Source organism: Haliotis cracherodii, unplaced genomic scaffold (genome assembly GCF_022045235.1).
Source record: "Haliotis cracherodii isolate W230 unplaced genomic scaffold, xgHalCrac1.p SCAF_1, whole genome shotgun sequence".
In the NCBI taxonomy this organism is placed as follows: Eukaryota; Metazoa; Mollusca; class Gastropoda; order Lepetellida; family Haliotidae; genus Haliotis; species Haliotis cracherodii.
In genome coordinates this window covers 15,839,182-15,859,967 of record NW_027266264.1, presented here as the reverse complement: position 1 = coordinate 15,859,967, position 20,786 = coordinate 15,839,182, and the positions used below count along the sequence as shown (strand labels likewise).

The 20,786-nt window shown below is 41.3% G+C and overlaps 1 protein-coding gene, 1 long non-coding RNA gene and 1 pseudogene across 5 annotated transcripts in view; 2 read left to right on the top strand and 1 right to left on the bottom strand.

The window, feature by feature from the left end:
* Positions 1-20,786, top strand: part of LOC139473568 (uncharacterized) — a 481,685-nt gene that overhangs the window by 322,150 nt on the left and 138,749 nt on the right. The gene's annotated exons all lie outside the window — the stretch shown is intronic.
* Positions 242-5,904, top strand: LOC139470667 (uncharacterized; annotated as a pseudogene).
* On the bottom strand, positions 7,772-19,589 carry LOC139460757 (failed axon connections homolog). 3 transcript variants are annotated; one of them, XM_071242231.1, is made up of 7 exons: positions 19,390-19,587; positions 16,612-16,741; positions 15,985-16,181; positions 11,661-11,860; positions 10,225-10,341; positions 9,003-9,111; positions 7,772-8,533 (listed from the first exon to the last, which is right to left on the bottom strand). In XM_071242231.1, exons 1-6 carry the CDS (start codon positions 19,497-19,499, stop codon positions 9,005-9,007), a joined length of 861 nt encoding a protein of 286 aa, XP_071098332.1. In that variant the 5' UTR covers positions 19,500-19,587; the 3' UTR covers positions 7,772-8,533; positions 9,003-9,004. The 3 variants fall into 3 exon arrangements, with proteins under 3 accessions (XP_071098332.1, XP_071098339.1, XP_071098346.1); XM_071242238.1 differs by lacking the exon at positions 7,772-8,533 and having other exon boundaries at positions 8,540-9,111; positions 19,390-19,588; XM_071242245.1 differs by lacking the exons at positions 7,772-8,533; positions 9,003-9,111 and adding an exon at positions 9,525-9,781 and having other exon boundaries at positions 19,390-19,589.

The following is a 20,786-nucleotide window of genomic DNA, read 5'->3' as shown; positions in this document are numbered from 1 at the left end:
AAATGAACTGTTTAGGGGTAGACTGAGTGCGCAAAATGTTCGAAACCGTCTGAGAACTGCTCACCTTCAAGCACAACGGCCATACTGCGGCCGATTCAATTACACAGACGTCAACGTCAATTGTGGGAACAGCGACACTTACGATGGACTCAGAGGAATTGGAATCAAGTCGTCTTCAGTGATGAATCCCGATTTAATCTTCGATTTGCTGATGGTAGGGCGAGGGTGTGGAGGCGCCGTCATGAACGTTACGCCCAGTGTTGTGTACAGGAAGTTGAGAGATTTCGAGGCGGGTGTGTCATGGTGTGGGGTGCTTTCTGTGGCAATGTTCGTTCAAGGCTTCTTGTCATCCGTGGCAACCTCAACGCTGCTGCTTACCGCGACCAGGTACTGGCACCAGAACTTCTGCTTTTTATGGCAGCACATGGACCCGGTTTGATCTTCCAACACGACAATGCCAGACCCCTCACAGCAATTTTGACAAGGAATTTCCTTCAGAATGCGGGAGTCAACGTCAAGGGCTGGCCGTCAAGGTCTCCCGACCTCAATCCCATCGAACACGTCTGGGATGCTCTAGGCAGAAGTCTGCGCACTCTCCATAACCAACCACAGAATTTGCAAGATCCATGCGGAGGTGTTGTGTGGCAGTTGTCAACGCACATGGTGGCCATACACGCTACTGAACTTGTGTGCCTTGTGATTTAAACTGTTGATGTTATTACCAAGTACCGTAGGTGCTTGGAACAAATTATGGTTACCACCGTTAACTAAAATCCTTCTTTGGACATTAATGATTAAAAATTACCTTCTCTGATACATTTGTCGGTTGTATATCATATATGGGATTACTTTTAAAAATGTGAAGTTTTAAATTTGACTCAGTATATGTATGTGTGTGTGCGTGTGCGTGCGTGCGTGCGTGCGTGCGTGCGAGCGTGCGTGTGTGTGTGTGTGTGTGTGTGTGTGTGTGTGTGCTGTATCTGCTGAGATGAATAAAGTAGGAAAGAAAAAAAGAAACAAACCATTGTTCACTGACGTTACGATGATTTATTATTAAACTACACTGTTCTGTGTGGTTGTATGTGAGTGAATGAGTATGGTAAGAGGAAAGCCCGAAGTGTTCCAGGTCTAAGAACTTTTACCATTTTTGTGAAATCATCGAGCCCGGGTAAGGTGCTGACAAACCCCCAAAACATAATCAGGGATAAACAGGGATTCGGACCCACGATCACAGCGATGCCCCACTTGTGTTACACATTGCGATTTGGGAAAGTGATGAACGCTTTGATAAATAAATAGTGACCAAAAGACTATCCATAACCATAAAAAATCTCTGCTAATATTAGAATCAATTGTACGACTATATCATAAGCATGTGTTTAAGAATTTCTATCAATGATACCAGGATATCACGAAAAGGTGATAAAACTTTTTAAATACGTTACTTAGGCCGTTAATGCTGTAACCCTGATCAAACCACTTCTAATCAAGAGTCTTATGACGCTCTTTGAAATCTTCTTTGAAAGAATTATGTTGGATTGCTCCTAAAAGGTGTACAGTAAACTATGGTTATAACGAACTTAAAGGGACCACTAAATTTAGATCGTGATAACCGTAGTTCGTTATAAGCACATATACTGCATAATTACAGCAACGGGGCAAAACACACCAGTTCATAATATCCGTCAGTTCGTTATAAGCGTGTTCGTTATAAAGTTTACTGTATACACAGAAGGCTGGAGCTGCTGGAATATTGATCTACATAAAGGGACAATTGAATATTGGAAAGCTGAAGTCATCCCTCTTGTCATAGTCTTGTGGAGAGTTTTTTTTGTCTTTCTGAATGTCTATGCACAGATCTAAATATGAAACAGATGAGGTGATTCTCAATCGAAGGATGCTAAGGCATTTCAGGAAGATTTATTATTTATTTATGTCTTCTGTTGGCTTTTTGTCAACAGAACCTGTTTTTCTAAGCACGTTTATTACCCATGGGGTTAGGAATAACCGTGTAAATTGTAAATGCATTATTGAGTGCAAATATCACTTAATTCTCACTGGTTATTGTTTGCGTCATCCGGAAGTAATGTTGGAATGTAGCAGAATAATGTTTTGGTTGGCTGATTGATACTGTTTGTTCTTTGTTTGAAGTCCTGCATTCTTCCTTCTGTGTCTTGACAAGGATGCCATAACACCCCCTGTTTTAACCTGTAGGGATGCCGGGTTCGAATTCGTACCTAGTTTGCTAAATGTGACACTTGAAACCTTACTCAGCGCGTTCGATTTAAACTTCACTTTAGTGCTGTTAAATCTACAGTAGTCTAGCTCTGCTTATTGAAAACACAGTATGAGTAATCATCGCCTTAACACACATTTCATGCGATTCCAAATCAAGTGTCCATTCTACGGCAAAAGGCGTCCTTCAGTACTCCACAGTGATAATGTCAGAACACGAATACAACCGCAGTATAGCCCCATCTGGACAATAACACAAGCCAGACAAAAGAAACAGACACACGTCACAAATTAATTCCAGAACACAATCAGTCAAAAATGGACATTGGAATAAAATAACTCGATCACCACAAACAATAATCAAGATAGAAATGATCACAAGACACAAATGAACAGAAGGGGCAATAGACACAGATACAAATAGATTCACAGCATACTTTGATCATGAAGCAAACATTATCAACCTAGAAAGAAGATACATTAACTAGGTATATCCAATTATTGTTGTTTCAAAGTCCAGATTCGGCCTGATTATGATTATGATATGATACCATCTCGTCGGTTTTACCAAAGAGGTAAACGTCTGAAATCTGCATCAAATCGGGCCTTCCTCCTTTATTGATCTGATATACCATGGTGTAACTAAATTAATGTTTAAAGCGGTTAAACCTAGATCTCACGCACTCCTTTCCTGAAGCCCTAAATTGTTTGTTTGTTTAATGTTTACGCCGCACTCTGCAATATTCCAGCTATATGGCGGCGGTCTGTAAATAATCGAGTCTGCACCAGACAATCGAGTGTTTGACATCATGAGCATCGATCCACGCATTTGGGACACGATGACATGCATCAACAAAATCAGCGAGCCTGACCACCCGATCCCGTTGGTCGATGCTTAATACAAGCATAGTCGCCATTTACGGCAAGCATGGGTTGATGAAAACCTATTCTACCCCGGATCTTCACGGGTCCCTTATAGAACCTCGAAACATTAGATAGGCAATTATTGTAAAATGACTTGTTAGATAGTCACTTATTGTAAAATGAATTGTTTGATAGGCAATTAGTGTAAAATGAATTGTTAGATAGGCAATTATTGTAAAATGACTTGTTAGATAGTCACTTATTGTAAAATGAATTGTTTGATAGGCAATAAGTGTAAAATGAATTGTTAGATAGGCAATTATTGTAAAATGAATTGTTTGATAGGCAATTATTGTAAAATGAATTGTTAGATAGTCACTTATTGTAAAATGAATTGTTTGATAGGCAATAAGTGTAAAATGAATTGTTAGATAGGCAATTATTGTAAAATGAATTGTTGGATAGGCAATTATTGTAAAATGACGAAAGGAGTTGTAAATGCGTTCTGTTGTCGGTGTCATTGATTTCAATTTAGGATTGGTCATGTGGCGTTTTATATTGACGTATATTTTCAAAATAGAAATGTATGATGGCTGAACTAGGTCATCTTCGATGGCATTTGATATTACTGATGATAAAACGGTGGTCAACTTACCAGGCAGAAAAACATGATGTCTGAAGTCTGAAATTGGATGATACAAGTTTGACCTGTTAAAGTAAGCTGCCATCTTGTTCCTGACTTCAGATGTACAGTCAGTCACACGTTATTTATTTCAGATGCAGGCGGATCCAGACGAGAGTTCTGTAGAAATGGTCGCCGATGGCAGTTGCAAGCATCCTGTGGGCACAATGGTGCTGAAGCTGGCACTGTGACCGGCTGGCGTCATCGTCGACATCAGCACAAGTCAAACCCTACAGCTGATGAAGATACAGCTACGGAGCAGGTTACCCAAACAAGAGTCTGTTGGAGGCGACAACAGAGAGAACTGGGCGGGCTCTGTCAGCGTGATGGTGTTGAAAGTGATGGTACGTCTCCAGGTAGCGATTGTGGAGGACGAAGGGGAAGGCGAGTGATGCAAGAAGAACGTCCCTGCCTGCAGAAGGAGAATGTCTTTGATGGTACGCCTCTTTTGAATTCCTGTGGGCAACGTTGGAGAAGGCGGGTGATACAAAAAGATGGTCGCCCCCAGCGTGATGAGACCACCAGGAAATGTGGAAGACCTTGGAGAAGGCGGATGATGACAGGACTCGAGCATCAATGTGGTGATTCAACAGGAGACGATCTCTGTTTGAACCCATTGGAGATCAATGCAAGCAGGCCGGGCTTCAAGATACGCCATGGGTACTGAAGGTGTCACTATGCCTCTCTGGTATTATGGATGCCATGGAGCCAGGAAATCCTTCCTTGCTGGCTGCAGAGGATTTCAAGCATCCTGTAGTGATCGCGCTGGTCAAGACGGACCAGGTAGACGCACCATGGGCCACCATGAGGTCAGTGGGAAAAGGTGGCGTCGTACAAATGAGCCTTGTTTTGGAAGATGGTCCAGTCGAGATAATAAGACTGAAGATGAACATTACACCAATAGCCACTGCGTTGATAACAGCCTTGCCAGCTGTCAGCGTCGTCGTGTTCGTTGCACGAATTTCTCGGGAAACACGCCTGGAATTAAGTGTTCGAATGAGGGAAGATGTCTGAACAAACGTGACGTAAAGAATCTCCATAGATTTGAGAGTTGTCCCAAACGTCGCGTGGGGTTTAGAGATGATGTTTCGGAGTCACACGATAAGAACACCAATGACAGAGTGGAAACAACCCGTGGAAACAAATGGCAGAGGGCATTCGGACCCCACATCAGACGATGCATCCGTTGCCAGTGGAGGACGATGGAGGGAAGAGCCAACAGGGAATCCTCGGAAGATGAAGCTTCAAATTGGGAATTCGACAGGTTTCCAAGAAAGACCCTTTCTATATACCTCGGAAATAACCGAAAGCGTGTGATGCGTGGTCAAATGAATGACGTGGTGCCAAAATGCAATGAAGCGGGCTGTGACATGCAGAGAGGCAACATGTGCAGGAGCCACAGAAGAGGACCTACGTTCAGAATTCATCGTCTTCGTACTGTAAGACGCATGCGTCGCTTGCAATACCTTCAAGGCCTTAAGGGATTTCATAAACACCCATATCCAAGAATGCACGGACACAGAAGAAGACCGGTCTTGACGAACTGCCGCCGTCTTCATCTGCGTGGAACTGGACCTAAAGTTGGAAGAATATATAGATTTGGAGGTCACCGAGGTGCCTACCACATTGGACTGGGCAAGCATCTGGTAGAGACAATCAACCGCCAAGTTACATCATGTTATGCTTCAAACCATGACAAATTTAACATGGGTGAGAATAGAACAAGCTGCAGAAATCATGAGAGGAAGAGTATTCGTCGTGTCATGGGCAGATCCTGGGGTCGTCAAAAGGCTTGTCCTGGAGGGTTTGGCAGAAGGGTGCATACCTTCTCTGGATATGATGAAGAGGGATTGACTTGTCAGAAGAAGCACGCCTGTGACGGCCCTGAAGATGATGGGATACAAACACATTATAAGCTCACTTTCCATGAAATGAAGAGACTGTGCCTGATGAGAAGAATCCTCCAGAAGGAAAGAAAAAGGCAGTTCCGTATAAGACAGCTATTTGATAGACGCTGTGGACAAGGACAGTTGTCCAAAAGACCTGTGATGAAGGCGTTGGGAGGCAAGCCAAGCACCTGTACCCACGGTGGCGACAGGGTGTTGAGAATGGCATATTTGTAAGACACTTGCTAACTATCCGTTGTAACAGAATGTAGTTACATACTGATGAAATCCTTGTCGATGACAGATGATTTTAGATGCTGGGGAATCTATGGGAAGTATTTGTTGTCCATTATATACGGGTTTGGTTACTATATTATATGTTGTCCATTACATACTGTTTGGGTTACATTAAATATATAGTTTATGTTGTCCATTATATACGGGGTTGGTTAAGTTGTTTTCTTTCTGTACAGTGTGTGTGAAAAATGTGAACTTGGTGCTATCATGTAATATACAAAGGATGATTTTGAATAAGAATTATTTCGTCACATTTGTTTCCGCTAGTTTTACATAATGAAATTATCTAACGTCTTGTTATTATGTGTTTCATATAAGTTAGAGATTCTGATAATACAGATGCAAATGTGTCAAGATATATTAAGTTTTTGACAGGTCTTTTATCATCTGTGTTTAAAATTAATACATAAAGGTTAGGTTGGTTGAAACATACTTTTTGTAATAGGAAAGTATTTTTGATCATGTTATTAAAATGTTGTGAAGTGTCATAACGTATAACTTTATTTATTTCTGAGCTGAACATTTTTCTGGAGTCTCTGCTGCAATCAGCAATGATAGCCTATATATACTACTCAAAATATGTTAAAGAATATCCGATGGTTTCATTTGACTATCGTTAATCTGTCATGGCTGGCGGGTACTCCAACACACAGCCTTCCATTTGTGGGTGTTCTTAAACTTAGTTTGAGTCGTATAAATGAAGCACTAATGAAAAAGGGGAGCCAAGTTTCATTTTGATATTCGGCAAATAAGTGTCAACATAGACATTTTACTTAGTTGTACGCGTTGTTGCTTACGTCACATTCAACCTAGTGGTTGATAGTATCAGCCAGGAGCCACGCCGGAGGGCCATGATGGCACACAACCGGACAGGTGAAACATTTTGTAATCACCTGATCCTCATTTTCGACTATTGTGATTACCATGGGGAGCTGAGGGTCTATTCTGACCCATAATCCCAGTAAGGGACCTGCCGCATTGACACACATGAACGAGTTTTACAAATGCATGCGATCAACTATACAGTTATATCACTACAGCCTTTACATACATGAGTCTGGAGTTAGTGAGTGAGCTGGGCTTTACGCCACTGTGAACAATATTTCAGGTTTTTTTAGCGTGTCGCCACTGTTAACTTATGTTGGAAAAAGGACCAATGAGATGCAGGCCCTAGATGTACTTTGGGGAAACCCAAGTGTACGGGTGTGGAAAGTCTGGAATTCAAAGCCACAATCATCGGATCATAGCATGTTTTAGGAAAGCCAGAAGAACTGCTGAGGCAACCATCCTCTCTGTCGGATTACAGTGGCACACAATCAGTGAGGTTACAAGTTGTAACAAAGACTTCCAGAATCCCAGAGGTGGTAACATAAGAATAATTATGTCCTTGGCTTGCACAATGAAGGACGGTGGGTTAGTCTGGTGGTTCAAGCGTACGCGTTCTCTCGTCACACCGAAGGCCCGGTTTCGATTCCTCACAAGGGTACATTGTGTGAAGCCCATTTCTGCTGACGTCCTCCACCGTGCTATTGCTGGAATAGTGTTGACAACGGCGTAAAACCACACTCACTCACTCATTTACTCACAAGATGTCGTACACAAGTTGTAAAAAGAGAAATAAAAACAAGTCACGAAAGTAGAGATCAGGTTAAATGTAGAAGGTATTTGCGGTACGTTTGTGGGGATGTGCGCGTCGGGATGGGTGTTTGAGGTGAGCCAATGTTCATTGTACTCAGGAGATTACCTAAATAAACGTATTCGTGTATGTACATCGAGATTTACACCAACCAATCAGTGTCATGAAATTACTTTAATCAACATGCACATGACAAAGTATACAAGCAGGTACATATAAGAATCTGGCTACATTGCATTCTGCGGTAAAGTCAGAACTTCACATATTAAAAACATAGCATAAACACTACATTATTATGAACTTTTCTATTGATGAAGAAATAACAACGTCAAAAGCGTTATCGAAAATTATTCTGAAACCAATTATATGCCTCTAGTTAATCACACGCGTTAAAAGCGTTATCGAAAAAGATGTTTCAATGATTTTGAAAACAAATATATATGCCTCAAAAAGTCCTACGTCACTTATTAGGAACAAAAGTAGAACACTTGGTTTTTTATGTGACAACAACAATAAATCATCAAACAAAAATATCTACTACGCATGTTCAGATATAAAGCCTATTATACATCATTTAAGTCAGATTCTAGAGCAGGATCGATGCTCATGATGTTAATCATTTGATTGTTTGTTTGTTTGTTACGACAAGCATTGACTCTTTTTACGGCAAGCATGGGCTGTTGAAAAACTAACCCATTCTAACCCGAATCTTCAGGGTAAATATATTGCCGAGTGCTGCGTTAAACAACAAACAAACAAACAAACAAACAAAAGGAGAGACCTTATCACAAAATGTATCGCCGCTTTGAGCAGTGTTTCGGTTACAATAACGACCTTGTCAGCTTGATGTGGGAGGAAAACCCGAAGTGATGCAGGTCTTAGACGTTTACCACTTTGGAGGGACCGAGGATCACGGGTGTGGTGCTGACAAACCTAGAAACAGAAACCTAAGAATCAAACTCATGATCACAGATTTCAGGCACACCATAGATGACGAGACCACCCATGCCTCCTGTCACAAAATTTACATATAGTTTTAGGTCAGTAATAATATTTGTCAGGTCAATTGATTTTTAATTCAATTCAGTTATGGGTATTGTATTCAAGGCCATTGGCCAACATACAGTTTTCACACAAAAAACTGAAAAGGCAAAGGAAGTACAGCTGTAAATGAGTAATTTGTCTCTATTTTTATAAAAGTAATAAAACTTTTTACAGAATTTCATTAAGTTTTCTACAACAGTTGTTCGCTTTTCACACATCAGATTCGAAAATGAGTCGAAAGTACCGTTATCCAATATTTCTTTTGGGTTTCTTTCATAGCTTTTTATACAATGGACAAATGTTAATGAAACCTGATCTTTCAGGTTCGGGCCAGAACTACAAGTTTTCCTTGCTGTACCGTTATTTCGTGGCTTTGGCAGTGAATCCTCTTGTCGTACAGTCGTCCCAGTCTGGCCAATACGCCGCCTTCATCCTTTCACAGTAGGCGGCCAGGGATGGAAACTTGTCTGAAATTGAAACGTTTGTCAGTTGGATATAAAGGAAGCCATCGATCGACACCCAAAGGTTGTAACGCTTAGGTACACGTGGCCTACATACACGCATGTATGTCATAACGGAATTCCGTTTCTGCAAGATATACAGGTACCATCTTAAAACTACCAAAATATCAGAATCTATGACCCAAAAATATCAAAGAATGCCTCGTTGTGGGAATTTGGCAACACTTAGCATGAGCTACCTTTAACACGCTTTGATCAGTCAGCTTCGAGAGAAAAGAATGCTCAAAGTGTTGATCTCTTTGTGACCTTACGGATCAACAGAAGATCACGTCGAAATGAAATATACAATCGACCATCTGAAATTCGGCAGCGGATTAGTTGAATATAGTTATTTCAGTTATATGATGGTGTCTCAACTTAATATTGGAGGAGGACCAAAGAGGTCTTAGACGTTTGATTAAGATGCGTTAGCCTTGAAAATGCTAAGCCTCTTTTTTATAATAAAACGTAACTTTTTCGTAAGGACTATTGTCTTTATGTCTTTTTTAATAAAAAAATTATCCTTCACGTCATCGTGACACGCAACCAACCAAGTCACAGAGCTTGACCATCTACACACTAAGTCAGTTCTTCCGACCAGCATTGACTGCTTGGGACCAATAACCCATTTAGTCTCCTAGAACGACAAGCATACAAGAAGGTTACAAGGGACCTACTGTTTTCCGGAATCCCTAAGGAAGTAACATTGCTAATTATTTTCAAATTTTATCTCTTTCAAGAATAGCCAGAGAGAAAAAATGAAAGAAACAGATTTGTGGATTGTTTAGCTGAACAATTAGTCAAAAAATTAATTTCGTTCCTATGTTTTGTTTGTTTGCTTGTTGTTTAACGCCGCACTCGTTTTAATCGAGTCTGGGCCAGGCAATCCAGTGATTGACATCATGAGCATCGAACCAAGCGATTGGGAAACGATGACACGCATCAACCACGTCAGCGAGCCTGACCACCCGATCCCGGATCTTCCTATGCTAATCTACATATCTGCTGGCATTCTTGTAGCTACATTGAAAATCTTTACCAAACGGGTTTGGGTCGTTGAGTGGTAATCAAAAGTACAACCTTTGAGTATGGTCTCCAGTTCGTTTCCCACGGCATGCCAGTGTAACTGACTAAGCTGACCAAACACAGCACAATCTGCCTCACATGGTTTGTCGCCCATCAAGAATTTCTTCTGTCCTGAAACATGAAAGTCGATACACAGTGAAAGGTTCACATACAGTGAAACCGCGACAATCCGGACGGTACCGTTCCTACAGAAATCGTCCGGATTAATTCGTTTTCGGATTAACGAGTGGGAGCGGAGTAGTGTCGTTATGGTTACTCATAGACGTGCATATATTAGATTGTCCGGAATGCGAGGTTTTCGGAAAAACGCAGTCCGGATTAATGAGGTTTCCATATATATCTCATCTCTGGCAATAACTCCTAAAGGGGCAGACGGCTCTGACCAATTGGCGTCCTCAGCTGTTGATTCAAGGCATTAAAGAGCTTCTGTGTTTGTCTCTTACTTGATGTATTTTAATCTAGCACTACATGCGGGCAATATCTGATCACCCAAGGAATTAATTACACTGGTCAGACGGGAGCCGACATTGAGAAACATATGGCAATGATGGATGGCGTGCGTTGGGTGCGGCGGGGTACCACGCCCTCTTACCCTCCTTTTGACTTGGACATAGTGTGCCTCCACCCTTTACCAAACCACTGAACCCGCCTCTGAGTTCATCTTTAACTAAACCAGATTCCCTTTCGGAAATAGAATCGCATAAGAATGGAAACATCACATGGGAATTCAAGTTCATCTAATTGTGATCGCACGGACAAATGTTCATTCGGTGAGTGAAAGTGGTGGTTATACCATGTTAATGTGTTGATGTTACAGTGTTCATCAGGTTGCGTTGATTTGTTCCGTTTAGGAGCAAGAGAATTGGGGTCAAAGTTTACTTCTAGCATGACTTTAGCGAGCAGTAGGCCACCATACAGTTGTACTCCGTACCAACCCTTAATCCGGACGATTTACTGTCGGGGACATCAATACACAAATATAATCAAGGGGACATCACTCGTACTCAAATACGAGTGCTAAAATACTTTTTTTTGGCCTCTCATCCAGGAATTTGCCCATCCTTTTATAGATGTCAAGCATAAAAGTTTAAAACATTACCATAGCGGCCTTGTTTAAAATTGGATGTGAAGTTGGTGAGCGGTTTTAGAGACACCATTGCTTGAATCACACAAACCACCTTCAGCTTCGTAAATCCAGACAGTTCTGAGAAACGCTAGAAATACCGAATCACACAACTGAAGGCGAAAACTATGTGTACTGCATGTCGAATGTCATAATTAAATTCCTCCAATGAGAGCCCAAATTAAATATTTTGCCAACGAGACATATTTAGCAAACAACCTATGTTATCATATACCTGGTGTGAGATCGGAAACAAACACAAGGTAAACAAAGTAGGGGAAATAAAGAGACAAAGATCATTACGAACCTAAGATATCTGATACAGCCTGAAGATCACGCTCCAGAAAAAGAGCAACCTCCTCTTTGGTGTGCCGCCCCATCCCTACAGTGTGCATGGCAGCACGAGCTTTTCTCTTGTAGATCCACAACAACAGTTTACCGATATTAAAGGCCTTTCTAATTACTGCAACCTCGGGATCATACACGTAACGAAACATGGCGTGACACCTGAAAATGTAGACATTGAGACAAACAAAATATCAACCTTGACTGTTCAATATATAGTTCCATTCTATGGAGATTAATACACACTGGACACATTCGCCGTCCCGGAAGTGACATCAACAGCTCCATCTCTCTTGTCCCTAACCAAGCCCAAAAATTCTCTCGTTCATGGGCTTGTTATCAACAACCAATGCCTCGCCTGAACGCGAGTTCGTCATAGGTCATCATTCAAAATCGCAGCCGTAAGAGCGAGATGTACTTTACTCGAATCTAAAGGCCTTTACATACTTGCTATTAGCTTGAAGAAAAACACGTTCCTGAGTTTTAAGAGGGATGCTCCTTTGCTCGAAGACGTTCCTGGTTGTATTTGTGACTGCAAACAACTAGGCGAGTCGAGTGATATTACAGCTGGTTTCAAGCAGGACAGAACGGTGTAATTTGACTGGACGGCTATATTTAGCATGATTCAAAATCAAAACGAAGCCATGGTGGCGAATGGGCCCAGGTTATATACATTATTAATTTATAATAATTTTTTAATTTGAAGTTTACACGATTTACGGCTTTTCCATTGGACGAGAGGTTGGTCACATGACCGTGAAACTGACGTTCATAAGTGTATGAACGACACAATTTGACGTTCATACGTTTTTCACAAGACCGTGTTCTGTAAATGACGTAAACACTGACGGACTACTTCCACATTCCTGGACTAACCCATGGGAATTCCCTAGCACGAAAACACACATAAGCGTTCTTTCTGATCATTTAGAACCTTTATTCTTGGTCTCAGCGTTTCAGAATACATTGAGAAATGTCAGAGAGCGTGACTGCATGATTGTTCACGAATATCCTCGCTGCGGCCTATCCTAATGAACAAACGATGAAATGCACATCTAAACTATCGTAGTGTCGACTCGATCCGTGCCAAGGCTGACATTGACCGTCTCCAGCAATCTATGAATTTACCTTAGTGTCTGTTTGACGCATCTTTATTTACCTTTCAATGATCGGCCAGTTGATCAATGATGACTTACACATGTAACCGCCACACGTTCATTAACAACTTCGGAAATCTCTCCCGTCACGTTTATCGTGTCGGCCATTTTGACGTCTTGTACTTGATGTAAATGTATTACGACGCGCTGTCATTGTGACTGACTTACTGAGGTAGTTCTTTACAGACCTTTCTCATCTAATGAGGATATGATTTGAACACGTGTGCTGCTTAAGATGTTTCTGAAGAGCAAGTTGTGCATCCATACGCCCATGTCACTTCTCTTTTTAAGGAACTATTTTACTCCGCGATATAGCTGGTTGTTGTATGGCTGTCAGTGTAAACTCTTGGCCTACATCGTTTGAGGTAAGAAATTGTGATGAAAAAATTATAAGAATTGACTTTCACTTTGTGTGAGTTCATTGGAGTATTAACCTTCATAGAGTTAGGGCCATATACATTGTATGAACGTCGTCGCAAGCTCCGATGTTCATACAGTTTTGCCCTCACTCTATGGAAGTTCATACTCCAATGAACTCACACAAAGTGAAGGTCGATTCTTAAATAATTTCATACTTTGAAGTTTACACTGTTTCTTTCATGCTGATTGGCTGAATGGGTACTCATGTGATATGATGTTTGGCGTTCACACACCTGTGAACGGACAGAAAAAGTTCACACGATGTGAACAATTTTTTGTGAAATTGATCGTGTGAACTTTTGCCGGAACTACTTTCCGGGTTTTTCCCGAATTCTCGATCGGTGCTTACGATTAACTCGTTTTTCTATTTTCTTTTTGATACCTGCATTTATCAGCAATATAATCAATTTAGTATTTTTGCCTGGTCTTGTAACATTTCAGCGGACTTATAAATAAATAAATGCTTTGGTTCTGGTGATTGATGTCGTCTAACTGCTACATGAAACAGAATGGATTGTCCTTTTGGTGATTTGAATATGGAATGGTTATCTTTCAATGCTAATAACGCAAGTGAAGAAAATTAATTCTGTAAAATTACTGAGGTGAACGAAACTGATTTATTGAGCGATACTGACTTTGATGCCTTGTTTTCGGAAATGACAAGAATCTAGCACCAATGAAAACAATTTCTTACCCAGATTTGGCCGCTGACACGTACAGAGCAAACGCAACTGCTCCTGATGGAGTCCGCCTGATCAATCCTAAACTAAAATCCGATTTACTAGGGTATCGGGGAAAAACATAAGATTTTGAGAAAACATAAAAAGGTAAGGAAAGAAACTTAAATTTTAAAAAAACAAAAACACCTGAACCTCTTTTATCGATTGGTCATCGGAGACGAGAAAATTTCCGTTTTCTGAGTTTGCCGACCTTCTCCGTGCATTCTAAGCCGAGAAGCGGCGGCACATGAGGATTGACTGGGCACAGTAATGAAGCTGGCATCAGCTCATACAGTAGGTCCATCTCAGGTGACAAGAAACACCAGCTAAGCAAAGTATTACAGCACACGCGACAAATCCAAAGCTCCAAATATAACACACCCTGACGTTGAAAATTAACACAAAACACACAAGTTTCAGAGCACTCGGTTCAGTCCCCACCAGTCCATTCCGCATAGTCCGAATTGGTTTGCGATTATCCAAACACAAGCAACACATTCATAAATCGGTGATATTCCCAATTTACTAGTGCCATGAGAGGGTTCACGCGTCGGGGTGTTTTCCATAACTGCTCCATAAACTTCATTTTCAACAGCAGTAAGTATAAATTTCATCCCCATGCTCCCGTTCGACTCGAAATGCACCTCTTTACAAACTTATGTGACGTCATATATAAACCCGCGCTTGAAGGTTGACATCGCCTCGGTGAATCAAGGTCATGTTTATATTTTTGTTCACTATCATGTAACCTATTTATCACAAATATTGTTTGTTAATTTGTTCAGAGAATGAAATTATGTTGACATATTTCTAGATTATATTGTATATATTCAAAGAACTATTTTTCTTTGCGTAACTGAGTATGCGTGGGGAAACGTATGTGACCGAGAGCCGGCAAATGCCGACAAAATAACATTGTTGCAATGTTCTTCGGCGAAACCAGAGGACTTCAAATTTAAGCAAACATTGATACGATATTATTCGGCGAGACCAGTAAACTACAAAGTATCAAATTATATGAATTGAACGTCAGTTTGGATGGGTTCATTGAAGTGTGAACGATTTAAAAGCGCTGGTTAAACTGTGTGAACCTCCGAGCTTGCGAGTTCAAACTGACGTTCAGTTCTTAAATAAATTGGCGACATAACACACTGGATACGAGTGAGTGAGTGAGTATGGTTTTACGCCGCTTTTAGCAATATTCCAGCAATATCACGGCGGGGGACACCAGAAATGGGCTTCACACGTTGTACCCATGTCGGGAATCGAACCCAGGTCTTCGGCGTGACGAGCGTAGGCTTTAATCACTAGGCTACCCGACCGCCCCACATTGGATACGAGGTTGTGATGATAAATGTAATACGTGTAGGTGTTCTAAACTGCATCTCAGTTGAAGCAGGGATGGCCCATTCGTTCATCGAGTTTTGTCTCTGTTTGTTTGTTTGGTTGTTGTCTAACGCCGCAATCAACAATATTCCAACTGTATGACGGCGGTCTGTAATTAATCGAGTCTGGACAATACAATCCAGTGATTGACATCATATGCATCGATCCAAGCTATTGGTATGAGATAACATGCATCAACCAAGTCAGCGAGCCTGGCCACCCGATTCGGTTAGCATAGTCGCCTCATACGCGCAAGCATGGGTTGCTGAAGACCTATTCTATCACGGATCTTCACGGGTCTTGTAAGGTACCAGCGTCCTTATAATCATGGGGTTGAATCCCAGATTCGCCCTGATTATGATCCTTGGTTTGTCAGCACCCTACCCGTGACAGTGGATTTCACAAGAGTGATAAACCTGCATTACTTTGTGATTTCCACCAACATTGAGCTGACACGCCGTCATATGACTTAAACACTGTAGCATCCGTGCCTTCATCACTGTAGCCTAGTGTTTAAAGCGTGATATTGCTGGCATATTGCTAAAAGCGGCGTAAAACCAAACTCACTCACTCATTCATCACTGTATCTCCCTGGTCCACTTACAAGATGGCATGTTCATCCATCGTGACCCTCACGGTCAAGGCCACGGCTCTGTCAAATGGCGTCAGATGATTGTTCAAATTTATGCTGAACTTCTTGTTCAGGTAGTCGATGCATAGTTCTGAGTCGGCCACAACTTCCCCGTTGTATTCGATCCAAGGCCATTTTCCTTTCGGAGATGGAGTCATTCCATGACTAACCTAGAATACAAGATATTGTAGTGACTGGCTGATTAAACTACAATGTTTGGTAGATCTTTGAGACTTGTGTGGTATCACATTTAAACAGATTTCACCCTCACATTGACAGTTATCAAACCTGTTTACAAACATCCCTTCAATTGTAAATGATTTTTTTTTCATCTTAAGTTTCGACAGTGTTTCGTCACAACACCGATATAATAAGTTTCACTGTCAAGCACTGGGCTCATGTACAGGTAAACGAGCACCTAGACGCTAAAAGCTAAAAGCGCTATAAAAGCGCTAAACTTGCTTCGAGAACCAACAGTGGAACTAGTTTACTCTTTTCATATACTCACTCACGCATGCGCAATCATCATTCGTCTCACATCTAAGCATCTTATGATATTCATTTAAGCTAGTCCTGCAGTGCGCCTTTGGAATTGCTTACCTGATAAGGTATTTTGGCCATCCTGAGGTACGTCTCAAGTTTGACGATATACGGAGATAAGCTTGGGGCGTAGGGTCCCCTCCCTATCTGGTGGAGAATGACAGTGTCACGGGGGTAGGTCGTCTTTTTTCTGAAACAGCAATAAACATCGTATGATATCATGTACAATAGATATTTGGTCTTTAAATCAATAAATAAATTTCGAATATTCAATACAATGTGTGTGTGTGCGTGCGTGCGTGCGTGCGTGCGTGCGTGCGTGCGTGCGCGTGCGTGTTTAAGGATGGGGAATGGGGGCATGTAAAAATGTTATTGTTTTTTCAGGGGGATGTAAACATATTACATAAAATGGGGGTGGTGTCTGCGAAACATGATACAGACCGCCGGCCAACCCCATCGACCCTTCCGCCCCTATAATACATCACCAGTCGCAAATTGTGTCCCGTAGTCGCGTGAGGATCCGCTGATCAGGGATTCGAACTGATATTGATCTTTTGTTTGGCAGTGGCTCACACGCTGTGATGTAACTGAAATGCTGTTCAAAGCGACGTCAAAAACAACCTGGTATCTGTGAAAGACTGTGTATCGGCTAAGACTACAGGTGAAATGGGGTTTAACGTCGCGTCCAAGATTATTGCACTTATATAGCGACGTGTGCGTGTGTGTGTGTGTGTGGCTGCTTGTACTAGACCGGACTGATTCCGATTTATAGTGCTAGCTCACTGAGATACCATGCCGCAGTTTAACATGAATACCCCACTCAGACATAGTATACTGACTCCGAGCCGACCAGTCCTTGTTTTAGCCCCTTAATGCCGAGCGCCAGACAGGGTAGCAACAAGTACCATCTTTTAACGCTCTCCGGGAGGACGGCTAAGACTATATTCCCCAGGAACCTGTGCTTGTGGGTGTCGATTTAGCTATATAAGTGCAACCGATTTTGGAAACATGCAACCTAATATTTATGTCTAAATTCAAGTACAGTAAACTACGGTTATAACGAACTCAAAGGGACCACTAACTTTAGTTTGTTATAACCGTAGTTCGTTATAAGCATATATACAGCATAACTATATATAACTATAGCAAATAGTCGGGACATAAAAACCAGTTCGTTATATCCGTCAGTTCGTTATAAGCGTGTTCGTTATAAACGTACTTTACTGTACATGGAATGATGTAAAATAATAGATTTGTGTCTGACTCACCCTTTATGGTCAAAACAAAATGGATCTTTGAACACACTCAGTACCTCTGAAGTTAATTTAACATACTACATAACTGATCCCTGTGCTAATTTGTCATGCTCAATGACATCTAAATGTAGGTACTTCAAGATTACGTTTTACAGCAATACGTCATTGATTTATGTGACACTGACACAAGACTGGCCTGGGTTCAACTTTGCTACACTTATGGGACCAGGGTGCAACTTGGTTTTGTTTGGCGCAACTTGCTTTTCGTGTCAACATGCAACTGGTCCAAGTGAAATCAAATTCCTTAACTCTAGGGGTGACTAAATGGACCGATCGGTCAAGCTCCCTGATGCATGTCATCGCAACCCAAATGCGATGCTCATGATGTCAATCACTAGATTGTCCGGCCCAGACCCGATGGACTATTGCTGACTGTGGTGTTAAACATACAAGCTATGCATCGAACTCCGCGTTATTTATTTTAAACAGTTTCTGGCACCCATTAAATACTATTATTTCATTCGTTTCAATTGATATAATATATATATACCTAAATATTCATCCGACTTCGAGATAATCATAAGGAGCTTTCAGACCTTGATAATTATAACTCAGCTTTGAAAAGCACATGTCTTTCAAACAATATTATTCAAATACTGCCATCACATGGCTTGAGTAATGCTGAACGTGGCCTTAAACAACAAACAAATAAAACACACAAACAGGTATGTGGTGCTTACAACTCAAGGGTCATTTTCAGTAAACTTAGCATTTGAAAACACGACCAGCGAATACTGGTAGCTCTGGGACACAGTTCTGCGCAACCTACTGTGCCACCATGAACGTGCGCCTTCTCCTCGCTAACAGGTCGTCATTGACGTGCGATTTATGCGGAATTACGAGCATGATCTCGATGTGACCTCGCTGTTGATTCGTAAAATTACGGACAGAAATATCGACACGTGTGGATCTTAAAATCATATTTAGTAAATATATGTCTGAACACAGCAATATGAATTCATTTTTCTCTATGCTGCTGTTTTTAACAGATTTCCGGGAATTCGTGTCTCACCAAACTGCACCGCCCACCGCCACTTAGTTTGTTCCTTGCAATGTAGAAATATGTTTATTATTTTTTTAAACCCTCCCCTACGGACTGACATATTTTTAGTGTATTCTCCAGATTTCACTGACCACACACTAATATATGACAAGTACAAGACTCTCAGCATAGTACACCAGGGCAGAGAGCATACAATATGGTCTCTGACCAGGGTCCTCCGGTGATGTGCTGCAGTCGTACGAAGTATTTTATGGGCGTTTCGTCAGTTCAACGATAACCATAGCGTTGTTGTACTTCACAGGCAAACAACCTCGCTTCGCACTGCGTATTATTAACCGTTTCAACAGGGTAGAGGTCAAGATCACAGAGCTTAGCAGCCACATCCCTACTGCCCACCCAACAGCCCCGCATGTTCACCAAGCATGACTGAGCACACTATAATGAATAGTGATATTAATGTCAACAGCGAATAGACTCTATATATAGCTGCTCATTATAAAGCTGTACAATAAGTCATACTTAGGCCATAGTTTCTTGACGATGACAACTGATACAGCAACAGCTGTAACGCCACCTGCGACACAAAACAGCCGGTGATGCAAATCGAAGCCGCTCAGGAATCCGTTCATGATGCACTGTTTTAACTTGGAGTGTGCAAGTCACTCTCTCATTCATCGGCGCCTCAAGCAAAGGGAGATAAGTGGTCAGGCTGGTTACCTGGGTATGCTGCGCTGGCGCAACACTGACCCCCAAGCTCCTCACAGCGATAGTCCGTTCGCGGAGCTCTCTATACTATCGCGATGTTACCGAGAATGTATCGAAGATGTCATGCGCTGGGAAGGACCCCATTCGTGACCAAAGCCGAATAGCGAGGTTACGGAAAGAGGCGAGTTGTGACGAATGCACTGATCCAGGCAATGGCCGCCCCAACTAGACAAACAAACATGGCGGATACGACATGTATTTACTATAGAAATACGCTAGAACGGGTAGTCAAAAAAAATTCTTTGCATTTTCATCAATGCTATTGCAATGAGTATAACGTCCATTGTAACTTTTAGTGAAGGAAAACATTTAAGCTGTTTCGAGACTCAAAAGTGGTTGTAACATCTGTGAAATGTAAACAATGACACACATCCCATTTTCAACAGTGATATGAGGGTTAATATTTCGTGTCAGCACACTGTTGTCACGAAATCGTACACATAATATATGGAATTAAACGACCACGTCAATGAAATACCGTTAGCATCTTTATTTTAGCATATCCGATTATGCCCCGTTTTTCTCCCATTGTAAAATGATGGATTTAGAGGAATTATTGTACGTCCAGTATGAATAACTATAAAAAAAAAAACACTTTTGATCCGTAATAATGGTATTTAATGATAGGATCTGTCATTGTTTCTGATTTTTGGCCTTGGATTTTATTTATATGAAAAGATATTTATTTGGCATTTGTTTTCTTATTACACAATGACATTAATCATAAATAGATGTAATAATTTTGGAAAAGAATAATTGATTACTTCCAGTCTAGTGATTTATTAACCGTGTGTGTGCTTGTAAAAATGTCGGGTCTAAATAGCATAATAATAAAGAATATGTTCATGATTTTTAATTAATTTGGTACAGAGGCACACACATTCATGTGCATTTTATATGATGCTGCTACGGGTAAAACATTCCGATTTTAGTATATCAAAACTGTTTTACCCGATTTTACCCTGCGATCCTTTGCTCTTACTACCTTAAGGCTCACACAACGTTTTATTCTCCTTTCCTGCACGATCGGCTCTGCCACATGGCCCTGGGGATGAACGAAAGTCAATCTTTCGTGAAGAACGTAATGGCGGAGATTCAAAATATGACCCACCCAGACAACACAAGGCGTCTCCCTTGGCACGATATAATCT